The sequence below is a fragment of the Lathamus discolor genome, chromosome 7, assembly GCF_037157495.1.
Source record: "Lathamus discolor isolate bLatDis1 chromosome 7, bLatDis1.hap1, whole genome shotgun sequence".
Lineage (NCBI taxonomy): Eukaryota > Metazoa > Chordata > Aves > Psittaciformes > Psittacidae > Lathamus > Lathamus discolor.
The window spans coordinates 2,948,472-2,965,403 of NC_088890.1; the positions used below are offsets into that span (position 1 = coordinate 2,948,472).

Here is a 16,932-nt window from a genome sequence, read left to right on the forward strand (position 1 = left end):
CTCCTCCGCAGACGCACTGGGGGTGTCCTCCCTGCCATGGTGAGGAGGGTGAACTGAACTGCAAGGCTCATTCTGGCAAGAAAAAGATTCCATTGTTTTCCCAAGGCTGCCTGGACTTTGTGCAGCTGGCCAGGCCTTGCCTCCTCCGGGGGAAGGGGACCACAGCGGGAGTCAAGTGCAGCAGAGGTTTAATTTATTGCAAAAATAGTCTTCACTTCATGTTGGTTTTATTCCAGGTTAAGGCACACTCTTCAATAAGAGAAATGAAGGTATCCCAACGTTCCCAAGAGTCCAGATGGTAAGCAGGAATGCGCCGGGAGTCAGCCCTGGGATGTCCATGGACTGCTGCAGCCCGCTGGGCTCCTCCGTGTTCCTGATCATCTCAGTGTGTGTGGCCACACAGAAATGCTGGGCAGCCTCTTGATGCTGCTGCATAACGAACCCACCTGATGAGCTGCAGCACCCGCGGTTAGTTGGAGCAGTGGGTTCACCAGGCACGTGGTCTACTGGAAAGAGTGAGTGGCTGTATGTGAGAATATGCACTTGTTCCCTTTGTGCAAGGAAGTCCTATGAAGGATGGAGGGCATCTCTTCCATAGAAGCTTTGATCTGTAGGGTTCTGCTGGGAGCAGATGTATTTATTCCAAAGGTTGTCCATCTATTTGCTTGTCATTTTTGTCATGGTCCTGGTGGTTCTCCTCAGCTGCCCCTCCTGTTCTTGAGGTACTGGTTGGGATCTCTGGGATGCAGTGGTGCCTAAGTCAGGACACTATATACCTTCTGCAACAGTCTTCTTGGCACCTCTGGTGCTGCACTTCCATCTCTGTTGCAATGTCAAAAACAACTATGAAACTTGGAGATTTCTGTACAAGGGAATGACTTGATAAATTAATTAAACTTAAACACAAAACAAAAACCAGAAACAAACAATGCAAAACAAAATCTACTTCTGAGGGTGATCTGTGGCCAGAAGAGAGTGTGGCCAGATCTGAAGACACCCTCCTGGAGCAGGGCTGATGTTCCTATCTGGCTGTCAATCACCACGGAGTGTGATGAGCTGCTTTGTGCTGGCTCAGCTCTGCAGTGTTGACAGCTACAGACCCTTGAAGACATGTCTCCCTGAAACTGAGTTCTCCTTTGAGGCTGCTTCCTGTCAAACAGGCTAGTTACAACTCCCATTTCAGTTTGCCTGGCGAAGCACTCTGTAAGGGAATGTGTGCAATTTGAATACGGGAATTTGAATATCAAATGTGGGGTGGTTCAGCAGAGATCCCAGACGGAGCGAGGAGCTGCAGATCTGCATGAACTTCTGGCTGGGAGCGAAACCCTGGCACCTGGACAGTAGGAACTGATTTAGATGAGTCACTGACTCTTGCACTGGAGAGATGAGTATCATGTTGGAGCACTGGGAGTACAGGAGCCCTTGCTTGGAAGGATGTCTGCTTGTTGGACTCGCAGCGATAGCAGCAGGAGGGCTCAGCAGAAATAAAACCAATGAACAAAGCCAGACAGCAACCCCTAGCCCAGACTGCTCTGTGTGTGCAGCCCGTGTGGTTTCAGCTTGGTAGTAGACCTGGATTGAACTCTTGGATGGTAAAGAGCAAGTCTTTGGAAACTGTTTTGCTCTGGAGCTTCCAAGAATAAATCCTGAGTACGTATAACACAAGGATTGAGTCTGGTTTCCTCAGCTTCGCAGTGCTCTGGGTGGTTCAAGTAAAACCACTAAATCAAAGCTGTTTGAAATAGGGAATGAGTAAGTACTTGAGATGACTTGAATTCAGGCCAGTCTCTTCTGGATCCTTGCTTTCAGGGCACATAAAAATAAGACCATAAGGAGGACAGAGGTCTATAAGCTGTATTTTTGAGTTATCAAGCTGATTCTGTTCAGATCCTATTGAAAAGGTGCTCCAGCAGAAGTGCACTAGAGGACGTGTGTTTTAGTACCCTTAAGTGCAAAAGATCATGGCTGAACAAACTAACTTCCGCAATGTGAGTTACGGTTATTATCTGAGTCGTGCTCTACTTCATTCTTGTGCAGTAGCAATTTGGTGTTACCTAGGAGAGTGTTACTTGTTCCTTCCCCTACTCTCTCTTCCTTTTTAAGCAGAAGGAGCTGGTTTTCTGCCCTGTTTTCTTCTATAAACATTAAACTGTTGTGCAAGAGTTCTTCAGGAGAATCCCTCACCTTTGGGAAATGGAGGGCATACTGCTCCAAGCTGTGTTTTGGCTGCAGACATTGCTTTCTCATTGCTTCCTGTGCCTGGCAAGCAGTTCTGTATAGTGCAGAGGGGACAGAATAGTGGGAGGTTTGGGTGTTTCTAGACCTGGGGGTGCATGTTTCCCTCATGTGATGTGAAACCTCTGCACAGCTGCAAACTCCAGCTCCAGTTCCTAATGTGCTGTTTCAGTCAAAGCCTAGTCCAAATGGCATCTTGTTGTCTTGCAGTTCTGCTTGAGATGTCTCCCACTGCATGCTGAGCTCTTCTCCACTAGGTATGGATGCTCCATTTCTTCAATGATCTAACCTTGTAACAGTTAGATTCTTGTTTTGGTAGTGTCTGAGCTTCTCTCAGTGTAATGTAGACCTACACAGATGTAGACCTACACAGATCAATTCCAAATCTGCTTCTACTTTCTGCCTCTCAAAGCAGGTGCTTTTAGAACCTTGAGAGAAGGGTTCTCCCCTTTGTGCAGGACCAGTTATGGGCCCTTTGTGTGGTGAGGTTTTCCTTCTAACCCTTAGAGAATGGTTGAGCTTTCTAGAGCTTTAGGAAAACCATTGCATCTTAAGAAAGGTATCTTCAGTAACAGTGAGCAGATATGAGGATTACCTTCCATACAAACAACAACTGAATAAGCTGGGACTATTCCACCTGAAAAGCAATGGGTGATGGTTATCTTCAAATCCTGACTGGCATGGAAAGGTTAGAGGGGAAGAAACCTTTGGGTGTTTTGCCTCTTCCATTACAAGTATGAATAGGTATTGAATGGAGCCAGCATGTAGTAAGCTTAAAAACAAATAACAGCTTAGTCCTTGATGTGTGCAGTTTACCTAGGAAGCTTCTTGCCACAGGATGTTGTGAATGCCAGACATCTGTGTGTATTTGAGGATACAGGGCAACTCCATGGAAGAGGGAGTTATTGAAGGTTACTGAAGGCATAGAAACCACCTCTATCCCAAGAATTCCCTGAGCTGCACATTGGTGAAGCCTGGGAAGGCGTTTGGGGAGGTAAAGTGCTACTATATGCTTACTTCATACTTGCATTTCAGGTCATCCCCAGAGCCAGACAACTGCTCCTGTGGTGTGGGAGGGGGTGATACAAATGGGACCTGTGAGAAGTTGTGAAACTTGTAAAAAGACTGGCACAGCTTGTGTTGTAGCTTGGTTCTGTGTGCTTGTGACGTGCTGCATACATCTCTTGCTTGCTAAAGGCACTGCCTGTGGGCTGTTGGAGTCTGCAGCCTGTTGACTTGAGTTTGGGGAGAGGTGGAGAGTGTATTTCTGGAAGCTGCAGTAGGAAGGGTGGTGTGAAGTGAAATATTCTAAGCAGAGAAGCTGACTTTCTCCCTTTCTCTGTGCCATCTACTGCTTCTGTGGCTTTGAGATGGGATGTGTTTTACTGAGTTACAAGACTGCTGATAGCCTAAATCTTATTTGTTTGAATTTCTCCCCTTCGAAAGAGTGCTTCTCTTCTTGCAATGGACTTTAACTTTGGAGCTAAAATGGGTGATAAGCAGATGTATGAATAGTACAATCCCTGTTCCAAAGCATTTCCAAACTAAAAATGTCATGGCTTACGTGAGGTTCATGCCCTTTAGAAGTACTCAAAGCACTGGTCTTATTTTAGGTCATTTAAAAATAACATTTAAAAATAACTTGGAAATAAGGCTCACTTGTAGATGCTTCACCCTTGAAAGTCTGGTCTTGCATTTGGTTTTAGATGCTAACCCTGCGCAGAGGGCACAGTACAGACCAGCCTTTTGTTCCTTTTGAACCTGTTCCTTCTCTTTCAGAAGGAAAAGAATGATGTCAGGTCAGGCTATTGGTCTTTTTGTCCCTAAGGCCATGGTCTCTGCTGCTGGGTACTGGTATCCTTTTTGTACCATGAATCTGTTTTTCCTGTCTCATGGACACTTTTGTCCGGGGGTGACCCTGGCAAGGTTGCATTCTCTTGAAATGCCAACAGTCAGCCAGTACAACTGCCTGAAATGCCTGCTCATAGAGTTTGCATTTCAGACCGATACTGTAGTTTATGCAGCAGACCTGTCAGTGCATCTCTGTGGCCTTAGGGTGAAGGTCTGGGCTTCCCTGAAAGGCAAAGGGGAGAGCCAGTCGGTCCTGCCCAGCCAGTGGCTGTCAGACTGGGAAGGTGGGAGGGCAGCAAACCAGATGAGAACAGTCTCAACCAAAAGGGCTTTAAGATTCATGGCTGCTATGAACAGGTAGCCAGTTGTGAACCTCAGGCTGTGATTGTAGGGTGGAGGGGTATGCTGCTCCTTGATCACATAGAATCTGCAGAGTCACAGAATGGTTTGGGTTGGAAGGGACCTTCAAGCTCATCCAGTTCCAACCCCCTGCCACAGGCAGGGACAGCTTCCACTAGAGCAGCTTGCTGTAAGCCCCATCCATCCTGGCCTTGAACACTGCCAGGGATGGGGCTTTACACCTTTGCATGTGCATCTTAAGAGCCCTTCATGGATGGTTCCTGTGCCACCATTCTATGTTGGGCTACATTTGGGAGCACTTGATATCAAAGATCCCAGCCTGTGTGGGAAGGTCATTCACTTCTTGGGGCTGTTGAGACTGGTACAAAGTTGATCCTGGCTCTCAGGACTGCACCAGCCTGTTCAGTCTTCTGCAGTAGTGCAGTGGGAGCTGTTGTGTTTTATACATGTTATGAGCAACTTGGGAAGCTCCTCAGGCTTTTTGAACCACATGGTGTGTTGCTATCTCTTCCTGGCCTTATGAAAGCCTTCTTCCAGGTGAAAGAATATGTCTGGCCACCTCAACTTGGATCGTTATCTAGCAGACCTGTGTAATCTAATTACCAGAATATTGAGTTTAATAGTTTGTAGCTGACTACTAAGAGCCTTCCAGGCTTAGGCACTAATTTATGGAAGGTAAATTGATCAAAGCTTCATTTCTGATAATGCTTTAAAATGAGTTGAGTAATACAGGATAGACTATACCCCAGCTTGGTTTGAAGGCAAACCACAAGCAGATTGTGGTAGTGATGTGGAATTCTGTTGATTTTGCTGTCTCTTCTGGATGGGAGGAGATAGATGCTACTCATGTGGTTGCATTGCATTAGATTTATTTGCATGTTGCTGCCTGTATTCGTGGCTGTAGCCAGAGCTGCTGACACTGTTGGAGTGATAAGGGAAGGCTGTCAAACCACTGTAAGGCTGTATGGCTCCCCAGAAGGTTACTGGGGACGGCAGAAAAGTGAATGGTATTTGAAATTGAAGGAGAACTCCCAAGAAGAAGAATTCCTTCCTGTTTATTCTCAATTCTTTATAGAGCTGTTATGGTATTAAAATTGAAGACTTCTGGGGGTGTTGAGGAAATACTGTTCTTCAACAGGCCAGAGAACCCCGCACTGCTCAGTGTCTGCAGAGCAAAAGGGTTTATTCAAGGCAGGCTCCAGAGTTTAACAGTCCTGATTTGCATCTCAACAACGGGATGGTGGAGCTCCGGATGTGGTCCTCGTGTATCTGCTTGCGGTCAGTAACAACTCCTGTGGTAGGTCTCTGTGTTCTCATTTCCACTGTGCAATCCTGCCTATGACACTTAAGGGCTGGATGCTGGCATGGAGACCATGGTTTCCTCTGGGGCTGCAAGTGTAGGACTGGCTTCCTTCCACAGGATGTTTGAAGCTCTGTTCCTCTCTTGTTCCGAGGCCAGGCTAGATGCAGAAGGACTTGCCTTGGGAGTGTGGCTTTTTCCTCTGGGACATGAGAGTGTGGTTAGGGGTCACAGTGCTGTCCTCTGGGAAGCATGTGCTGGTAGCAGGAGGTCTCCTCCTGCCCTTCTGGAGGGCACCCGGCCAAGGGAAATAGACTCTTGAGGCAGAAAGTATTACATGGAGAAGATCATGTGCTGGCCTGGCTGTTTCTGGGTGGAACAGTTGGGCATTTCTGCTCTACAGAAATCAAAACAGACTCGCTAAGGCAGCCAGTGGCCTGTGGAGAACAGGAGGATCCTGGCTGAGGCTGGGGAGAGGTGCCCGTAATGCTAGGGAGGGCAGTGTGGTTGGAAGGCGTGCCTTGTTTGAGGTGGAGGCCGGTAAAACATGAATCACATCTGTTTGAAGTAATGGTGAAATCCCAGATGAAGGTTTTCTGTAATACCTGGCCAAATAGTCTGGTGTGCTTCAGCTTTCCTTTCTCCATGGTTAGAACAGACGGTCCTGACCTACTTTTAGCAATAGCAGTTTTGTTGAATGCTGCCCATAGAATCCCAGCCTGGTTTGTGTTGGAAGGGACCTTCAAGCTCATCCAGCTCCAACCCCTGCCACGGGCAGGGACTCCTTCCACTGGAGCAGCTTGCTCCAAGCCCCTGTGTCCAACCTGGCCTTGAGCACTGCCAGGGATGGGGCAGCCACAGCTTCTCTGGGCACCCTGTGCCAGCGCCTCAGCACCCTCACAGGGAAGAGCTTCTGCCTAAGAGCTCATCTCGGTCTTCCCTCTATTAAGTTAAAGCCATTCCTCTTGTCCGGTCCCTACAGGCCCTTGTCCAAAGCTTCTCTCCAGGTTTCCTGTAGCCCCTTTAGGCACTGGAGCTGCTCTCAGGTCTCCCCTTCAGGAGCCTTCTCTTCTCCAGGCTGACCCAGCCCAGCTCTCTCAGCAAATGCTCAGCTGTACGTACAGCAAACACATGTTATCTGTTGTGTTCAGTTTCCATCAAACATTTAGCAGACAGGGTAGAGCTGCTCCTGGAAGAGGACTCTTGGTGCACTGAACTCAGTTCTGCCACTTCTATGCACTGTGGCTGTGGTCTTTCTCTGGTTTCCCAGTCTGCTTCACTGCTGGGTTGTGCATTAACTTCTGTGCTGCGCTGCCAGGATTCAGTTAGATGCTATCTAAATATTAATATGATAGATAGTGCCTTCAGAAATAGCCATTGAGGTTAGGTTTCCAGCTTCCTAAATATGCAATTAGGCAGGGCTGAAGTTACATTCTTTATATTTAAAAATAAATAGAATCTCTAAATGTAGCATAAAATCAGATGTTTAAATAGAAGTGTCATCCTGGGGCAAATTGCAAAGCTCTGTGTAGCTCAGTGTCCTGTCTTTGACAAGATCCAGAAGCAGATACTTAATGAGGGCTGTAAGAAACAGGGCATGTATAACATGGTGAGTTTGTTGTTTTCCCTCCCCTTCTCCCATTTGACTCCTTTATCACCATCATCAGTTTAGGGCCCTCTTTGGCCAGGAGTTGTATCTAATCATCTTATCTCACCTACATCTATTCTCCATTAATTTATATAACCCCTCTTCTAACTTGTTTATGTTTCTGGTCTCCATGACATCCTGCAGCATGAGGGCTACAATTTAATGATGCAGTTAAAACGTTATTAAAGTACTCTGCATCCAGTGGCAATGTCCTTGAACTGGCTTAGAAAAGTTGCCTGTAACTCTCTTGTTTCTGCATTGTAAGACACGGTGCTCACTTAGTCCGTGTTTTTCATCTTGACACGATGTCATATTTCAGATCTCTTAAGTTTTCCATATCTTCCCCCTTGTTTCTTTGTCCATCTCAAGTCCTGCCCTGCTCAGCCTCTCCCTTATATGGAAGCTGCTCCATGCTTTTGATCATCTTTGTTGTCCTTTTTGTCATCCTGTCTCCTTTTTCAGATGTGGGACGCAGAACTGCCTGCAGCGTTGAGCAACATAATGGTGATGCGCGTTTTCTTTCCGAATTTGAAGGCTGTATTTGCCTTTTTGCTTGATACTAAGTGCTGAACTGACCTTCCAAAGTTCCAAATTAGTAACAGCCAGTTGGGATCCCATTTTGTTGATGTTAGAATGTTTTGTGTTGGTTTTGATATTTATTAACATCTAAGATACTGTGTAGTTACTGTGGAGCATATGGGTGCTGTTACTTCCTACAGTCTTCTTTGAATTTGATCGTGATTAATAATGTTAATAAAATTTGACACTTCTAGGCATTTCCCCTTTATAGATCTTATGTGAACATACAGAATAGCACAGGTTGCAGAGCAAATTCTTGGCCCATCTCATGGATAACCTTCCTCGGATGGTGAAACTCTTGGTTCCCCATCTTTTAACTACTTAGTAAATCATGATAGGGACTGCAACTTTAATTCCACAATTTTTGTTCAAGAGCCTTTTCTTACAGTTCTTTTAAAATCCATTTAGTTTATATTAAACAGTTGAAAACTGGCTCTTGGGTCTCAGTTAACTGGAAATGGGAAATCTGCTCTTGGAATTTCCTGGGTACTGCAGGGATTCCTCTCTGCTCCAGTATTAGTCTACATTTTGATCAGTAGTTGAGTTCTTGAGCTTCTGCAAGCAAATTTATTTCTGCAGGGGGTGATGGGCTTAGATTCATGTGGATTTGTGTAGAAACAGTGGAATTGTTCAGCAGGGTGAATTGAATGGGTAACTTTTAGTGAGCTCTGCTTTCCCAGCAGGGTTCTGTTAGAGCTGCATTAAACATGCCTAGGCTCCATGGATGTACTTTACACATTAAATGTTAGAGGATGGGGTAGATTTTCTAACTAGCTGCCTGGAAGAGTATCTGTGTCAGTTGATAGCCTGGAGAAGAGAAGGCTGCGTGGAGACCTCAGAGCAGCCTTCCAGTGTCTGAAGGGGGCCTATAGGGATGCTGGGGAGGGACTCTTCATCAGGGACTGTAGTGACAGGACAAGGGGTAACGGGTTAAAACTTAAACAGGGGAAGCTTAGATTGGATGTAAGGAGGAAGTTCTTTACTGTTAGGGTGGTGAGGCACTGGAATGGGTTGCCCAGGGAGGTTGTGAATGCTCCATCCCTGGCAGTGTTCAAAGCCGAGTTGGACAGAGCCTTGAGTGAGATGGTTTAGTGTGAGGTGTCCCTGCCCGTGGCAGGGGGGTTGGAACTGGATGATCTTAAGGTCTTAACCATTGATTCTATGATTCAACTGGATATAAACTTGACGCGTGATGTGGCAGCAGGAAGAGCAAGAGGCTCTTGGGCAGGTCGATGGAGGACTGGTGGGTCAAACTGGAGGCGCTAACGTGAAAGCCAAAGGGACAACCTGTCTGGGTCAGGTACTGTGAAAAGAGGATGCTCCTCTAGGTCAGGAGCCTTTAAAAAGGGATGTTGGCAAACTGAAAAGGGCTCAAAGCTACAGGAAAAATGAGTTATTTCTGGCTGAAGAAGCTCAGACCACCTAATGTGTCCATCCAAAGGATTACATGTGGCTGCAAACTGTGACTGAGGAAGGCCCGAAGCTGGTGGGATGTATAAGGGAAGGATTGCCTTGTGCTTGTCTGCCCTTATACTACTTCTTAAGCATCTATTATTGTCTGTTGCTGGAGCCAGGGTTTCTGTGTAGGTGGGCCTCTGTCTGAGTTAGAATAGCTCTCGTTATCTTCTTGCCCACGGAGGATTAAGAAGAAGGATTAGTTTCAAACAGTTAATGCAAAAGGCAACTAGAAGCTGCTTTGACTTGGGAGATGCTGTGACAAGCCAAGTCAGACAAAATGACAAGGCATTCTACCTGGGGTAGGTAACCCTTGGGATCAGTTTGCTGCCTTAAGGTGGGAGCTTCTGTTATATAGGAGCCCTAAGAAATTCTCCTTCCACTGGGAGACTTCAGTCAGGAGCTTATGGGCTAGAAGAAGGGATTGCTTAGTGGTGGTCTGTGATTTGATTATGCAGGAAGTTGGAGCAGATCCTAAAGGACTCTAATCATCAAATACACTGGCAGAAAGCTATCTTTTGGCTGTGTTAAGATACTGGGAAGCTAACAGCTGATTTGATTTCCCCTTTAAAAAGTGTATATACACATGGTACTTAAGTTCACTTTTTGTTAGTGTTTGAGGGTGGTAAAGTGAAAAGTCAACCCTCAATTTACAATGGCAGAATACCCATGAAGAAAGCTTTTAGCAGCAAGTAACATGGGATTGCTTTATATTCCTTGTAAATGTTTGTGTAGTTTGTCTTGATTTATGGGAAGTTTACTATTTAACACTGTATTAATCATTAACTCTTCATTAGCCGTTTGTACTGCAAGTTTAAACTAGTATTTGTAAGACATTCGTGTGTGCAAGAGAAAAGGTCGGTTGTGCTCAAGCTGGTTAGGGAAAATACCTGTCCCCTATTAGCAATTAATTCCAGTATGGCTAAAATTACTATTTGGATAGGCCCAGGGGTACAGAAATACTTCCTACTCTTTTTCTAAAGAACCGTAAGCATCATTAATAGTATCACAAAGTTGACAAAATACTTAGTGCAGCATTGGTTTAGTATAACTACTCCAACCCCCATCCAGAAAAGTGCATTGTAGTGGTCAGTGCTAGTTATCAAGGGTTTAGAAAACATGATTTTCCCAAGTGTTAGTTTAATAATGCTGTTAATCCTGTATCCTAAAAGGAGAGGTTTTGTGGCACCTTCCCTCACTGTTTCAAGTGTGATATTTGGTCTTTAGAGGGGTGTTTTAAAGTTATTTTGACCTCAGCTTTAGTGTTAATCCCATCTGGTATAACAGAGCTCCCTTGTTTGTGCCAGTCCTGCTTCAACAGGATGGCTTGGACTTGGGATTAATTTTAGGTGGAAAAGAGAGGTTTGTGTTCATCTCTGCCTTGCTGCAAGTGTTTTAAACAGCAGAGCAGGGAACTGGCCTTTTAGTGGTGAATAAGACTCCCAAGAAGATGTGTTTATTCAATGGGAACGTCAAACAGCAAATCTCTGAGTGTTTGAGACTTAGAAGGGGGCTGTAATTCAGGGCTTTGGTGCAGAAAACAGAGTGGTGGTCGTCCTCCTACTGCTGGGTGTTTTGAATGTGCTGGAGCACAGGGGTCATGGTGCAGCTGGAAGAATTATGCTTTTCATGTATAAATCTTGTGCTGCTCTTGCTGTGGGTTGGCTCTGCAAATGGTCCAGTGGGAATTGCAGGTGCACATTTCAGGGACCTGCTTTTTTCCAAGGATAATTATGCTGGGTTTGGTGTTGAGTATGAGATCTAGCTTAGAAGTTGGAACATTATCTGACCTCTCCGTGTCGGGGGGGTTGGATGTGGTATTAGGGAAATAATCTGTGAGGACTGAAATAATCTTATGTGTTGATAACGCTTAAGGTTAGAATGTGTCCAAATGAGTTCTGGGTTTGTTTCTTTAATAAATGAGTAAAGCCTCTGAGAGGGATACATGAGGTCAGGGAGGTAAAAATAGTGCTACAGAAAACATGGTCTGATTTCAAAGTCCAAGTAACAAAGTAGTGCCATTGCTTCCATGTTCTTGGTTGCTGTTTTGTGGATGTGATATAAATATTCTATGGCAGAACTGACTAATCCCCTAGCCCTTCTGGTGTGATCCAGATTTAAATAAATGAAACTCAGTGCTATCATTTGTATATTAATATTTTACAGTTCGTTAGAGGCAGTGTTCAGGGCATTGTCTGGAGCATTTTCCTCTTTAACAGGAATTCATCAGAAAAAAAATAATGGAATATTTAAAGAGAATTTTCCAGCCTTGGCAATTGCCTTCAACATTAATTAAAGGCTACACGTTTTTAGTGCAATCTGTCTGTAACAGCTGTGTTGTGTACTAGCAATGAACACAGGAAGCAGAATGGTTCAGTAAATCCATAAAGAGCTCAGTAGTGTAGCCTGTCATGAAACCATCAGATTTAAATGTAGGTTATCCTCCTCCTTCCTGTCCTCCCAGAGAGATTGTGATGGGCTTAGCTGAATAGCAAGAATAATAAAGGTGGTGATGCCCATGCTTGAGAAACAGCTTGGGAAATTGAATCCAAAACCACTGCTGGTTTTTCCTCTCAGTTTCCATGTAGGATACAAATGCTTCTCCCTACTGATAGCCGCACACTGGTGCTCATTTCTAATGTATGTTTGCTTACCTAGCAATAAATACAAGTTCATTTGCTAATGGCCTTTCAGCAAAGAGCAACAAATAGCCTATATGCAATGCTTACCCATTGCACAGAGCATTTAGAACTTGCTTGCAGAACATCCTGCGCTACCCTTTTTTCTGTCTTCTCAGCTGCCCTCAGCTCTCACAGTCATGAGGACGAGGTGGTAGTTTCTTACCTGAAACACCTTTGGGGATTAGCTCTTAATGAAGTGGCTTCTAGGGGGATATTGGTGACTTGAAGAATAAGATCTTCAGGTCAGAGGTTTGACCACAGCAAGATTTACTTTTCGTTATGCTCTGCTGGAATGAAGGGCTGGTTGCTCTTCCACTCTCTTTCCAGTACAGGTGTTCCAATAGGTAAAATGCTTTCAGTGAACCATTAGGGAGAGATTCAACTACAGATCAAAGAGCTTGTACGATCAGTGTTGTTACAGTGGTGTCATATGCTGGGTTTTGAATCCCAGTACTGGTGGCATGTATAAGTGTTGTCATGATGGTATGTGGTGGACAGAGCAGAGTCCTGCAGCTTGTAGGCATGACCTCTAGACAGAAAGCCAGTATTTCAGAATCCATATATTCCGAATTCACATGCCAATTTTACTGTGTAAGTGCTGGCATCGGAAGGTTGCATTAGCTAGAAAAATTAGAGATTCCTTTTAATAAAGTGGTGTCTTGTAGTGATGTCTTGTGATCGTCTGCTGCTTCCAGATCAAAGACTTTCTTGTCGGTGTGGCCCTGTCACGCAGTCAAGTTCCTGCTGTAGGATGGTCATCAGCCTATTGTTTTGTTTGCAGGCATTTTAAGCTTTGAAACTGAGGAGACTCCAGACAGAGTTGCACAACAGGCTGTCGTGACAACTGCATGATGGCAGTGCAGAGGTACAGAGAGGTTTGTGTGGTTAAGGAGTTCCTTGGATAGAGTTTTCCCCAATAAAAGTGGGGAGAACACACAAAAATAACTCACATATTGGAGTTGAAGCAGGGTTTGTTCTGCTGATGCATCCCTGAGGTGATAGAGTCAAGTTAGAGCTCCATCCTTCAGTGTGCGTGTATCTACTTGCTGGCTTTATAAATATCTCTCATCAGGCTTCACAGATAACATCTCCCACATGATGAGGACCTGTGTCAGGTGCTACAACACACTCTCACCACCCTGGAAGGAGACTTCAAGGGTAGTACAGCGCTGTTTGCAAACGTGGGTGAAGCAGTGTGCAGTAGCACTGAGAGCAGAAAACACCAAGTGTCCATTATCAGGGCGAACAAAAGCCCTAGTGTGCACGTAACCCAAACACAGAGCTGGTACGTATGAATCAGTGGCTGTGTGCTAAGGAGGAAAGCTGCCAGCCTACAGCCAGCATTCCTGCATCTGGGAATATCCTGACAGTACTACCTACTTACCAACAATAACCATGTGAAGTGGAGCGTTTCCAGAGCTTCACAAAGCCTATATTTAAGTGTGTTGTATTTATAATGCCTTCCATCCGCTGGATTTCACAAGTAGACTAATCCTCTCAACTGGGCTTTTGATCGAGCAAAGGTGCCAGTTTTGCTGAGAAAGGAGCTGGAAAAGGAGACTTTTGTGGTTTGTTTTTTTTCCAATAGTAGTGGAACAAAAGATGAATCTAGAGCCTCGCAGTTACAGTTCTCACTATTGCTACTGTGGTTTCTACACAGTGTGCTGGATGTTTTACAGAACAAGTGTAAGGCACAGTTCGTGTGGTGAAAAGCTTGTGACCTAAATTGCTGAAGTCCTGCAGTAAATGCTGAGGTAGTCTTCTATTGAAATGCTGTGGATCTTTTCCTACCTCTGTGCTCTTAAACACTTCTGGGTTAATAGCACTTTGAGCTGACCAAGATGATCCAAGAGGGAAGATGCTGGAGGAGGAAAGTGATGGTAGCTTTCTTAGCTCTAACTACAAAATTAACAGCACGCTGGGTTGCCAAAACGAGCACAGTGGGTTACAGCCACTTCTGGGGGTGGTACTGTGTCTGTCAGCTACGTTGAGCTTCTGGCCAAGCTTGGCATCTGTGTGTAGCTTTGATACCTTGCCTGCAAGAAGGAGGGAAGGGAATAGATTCACAGCTGCATCACCACCCACTTCTCAATTCAAACAAGGTGGTACTCCTAGTGAATGAGGAGTGCTTGCAGCTGCTGTCCTTCCTCCATGGAGAAAAGCTTTCATCTAAATGCAGCAGGTACTTATTACCTCATTTCCTCTGTGCTGTGAGTTTCCATGCTGTTCAGGACAGTTGGTTCCCATTTGTGGCATGGCTTGGGGCGGTCACTGTAGATCTCAAGAGGGGTTGATCTAAAGATCAAGCCCTGGAGAGGAGCAGAACTGGTTCCATGGTCTAACAGCCACCCCATCTTATCTTGCCCTGCCTGCACTTTGAGGGACAGGGAAGGAATGGAGTCTTGTCCACAGAGAGGCATGTTTAAATCACCCTTTAAAGTCCTGGTAGAGGAGCTGTGGAGGGGTGAGGGCCAGCAAGAGACTTCTCCCCCAGAGAGCGCGGTAACAAGTGAGGGGGGATAAGGTGGTCTCCCCTTTACCTGGACATGCCACATAGCTGCACAAGGAGACAGGAGCCCACAGGGACTGACTTGGGAGGACTGGGGACAGGCTGGTCTTCAGGTTGTGGCTGGGAGCTGCTATGACTGACACCTCGAAGGCCTCATCCTGGCATCCACATCCTGCTTGGATGGGTGATGCTCAGCGGCAAAGATGGCACAGGGAGGTTTCTTCTGAAGCACTGGTGGAAGAGCCTTAGACCCAGAAGATGCTGTTGATAGCTGTAAGTGATATTAAAGAGAAGGATTAATTATGATATCTAGATCAAATACAGAGAAAAGGAGTTATTGGTTCGCTCAGTATTGGAACCTAGGTACAGTTTATTTAAACAATGGTCCTGCAGGTTGTGTTTGTTTTGGACAGTGGTTTGTTTTACTGTGGTGTTGCTCATTCATATAATGTATGCAGTGTGCTGGCTGCTATTGGAATGTGATCCTGTCCTGGAGAACTTCCAATATAGCCAAGAGTTGTGCAGGAATCAGGATAAATATGGTGCTTTTTTTGATGTTACAAGGACAATGATCAGCTTCAATGTTTGAAGCACCTTCTGTCACAGCACAGATAGGACCTTTCTCCTTAGCATATGTCCCTGGACTGGTGGATCTGTGCTTTGGAATGTTTATTCAGCAAGTTTAGTACAAGTCCTGGGCTTGCAAAGAGAAGCTTTCCCCAGAGCCACCCAGCAGTCCCCAGGAAAGCCCCCAAGAACATGACTTGCAGTATTGCAGCTTCTCCTGAAGATGCTGTCCCTGTCATCGTGGTGTGGAGATGATTGAGTAAAGTCTCTGATCCTCTTGCAGACTTCTTTCTGTTGGTGTTCCTGCAAACGTCCCGTGTTGGCTCTTTTGTGTCTAGCTCTCTGCTTTCTGTGGTTATTCATGCCCTTTTTGCCCACTTCTCATGAGTGCTATTGAAGGATTTGGAGTGTTAATCTTCACTTCTCATTTCCGAGGAGTTGTAACAGCCTTTCCTCTCTTGCAGAGTGTTTACCATGCCTCTGGGAACGTTCCTCCTTCCTGTTCTCTGTTTCATGGGAGCAGCAATTCCACGGGGACTGCAGTATGTCACGTTCACGCGCAACGCTACGAAATTCCTCCACCTGTCTATGGACTTGGAGTCTGGGGCCATTTACTTGGGAGCCACCAACTTTCTCTTTCAGCTGACATCTGACCTGCTGATGAAGAACGTGGTTCAGACTGGACCAGTTCTGGACAGTAAAGATTGCCTCCCCCCGGTCTCGAAGCTGGAGTGCCCTCAGGCACACCACACCGACAATCACAACAAGCTGCTGCTAGTGAACACAGTGCAGAAGGAGCTCATTGTGTGTGGCAGTGTGCACCAGGGGATCTGCGAGACAAGGAGCCTCACGTCCATTGACCATGTCCTCTTCCGACCAGAGAGCCCTGGTGACACTCAGTATGTTGCTGCCAATGATCCCAACATCACCACTGTGGGACTCATAGCTTACTCAAAGGATGAGGTTCCCTTGCTGTTTGTGGGACGAGGGTACACAAGCCGAGGAGTTGGAGGGGGGATTCCTCCCATCACTACCCGGAATCTCAGGGCCCATGGTGGCGATGTTCAAGCAATAGACTCTCACTCCATTTTCTCCTACGAAGAAACAGCAAAACTGGCTGTGGGCCGGCTCTCGGAGTACAACCACCACTTCATTAAATCCTTCACTTACCGCTCCAGCGTCTATTTCCTATTCTACCGGCGGGACCTCAAATCTCAGTCCCGTGAGTACAAGACCTACATCTCCCGAATCTGCCTGGATGACTCGCACTATTACTCGTATGTGGAGTTACCTCTGCTCTGCCAGAGCAAAACCAATACCTACAGCCTCCTGCAAGCAGCCTATGTCACCCGGCCGGGAAAAGGCTTGGCCCATGGGCAGCTGGACACCGAGGGAGAAGTGCTATTTGCAGCCTTCTCATCCTGGCAGGCTTCTTCTGGCAAGCTGAGTGAGGAGTCTGCACTCTGTGTCTATGCTATGGAGGAGGTGGATCGCCTGACCAACTGGACGAGGGATGTTTGCTACATGAGGGATGGGAAGTCAGAAGAAGGGACAGAGGTGGCATATATTGAATACGATGTCAGCTCCAACTGTGTCCAGCTGCCCGCGGTAAGTGGCTTTGCCCCTTTGCTAGTGTAAAGAGTAGTCTGTAGCATGTTCTTGTGTTGTGTTCCTGAAGTCAGCCTGTTTCCCTCAGGTGGATGCTAAAATCTGTTTGCATTAAAAGCTTTTGGGCTCAGGCTCTTTC

At 45.9% G+C, this 16,932-nt stretch overlaps 1 protein-coding gene across 3 annotated transcripts in view; it reads left to right on the forward strand.

Moving 5' to 3' along the window:
- Positions 1 to 233: 233 nt before the first annotated feature.
- The window catches only part of PLXNB1 (plexin B1), a 51,855-nt gene continuing 35,156 nt past the window's right edge, over positions 234 to 16,932 (forward strand). The window contains exons 1-2 of one of the 3 annotated variants that reach the window (XM_065687120.1): positions 234 to 298; positions 15,650 to 16,793. In XM_065687120.1, the coding sequence (XP_065543192.1) occupies positions 15,660 to 16,793 (1,134 nt within the window). In that variant the 5' untranslated portion in view covers positions 234 to 298; positions 15,650 to 15,659. Of the gene's footprint in view, positions 516 to 15,649; positions 16,794 to 16,932 lie in introns of all 3 variants that reach the window. The other 2 variants (XM_065687118.1, XM_065687119.1) reach the window with 2 other exon arrangements.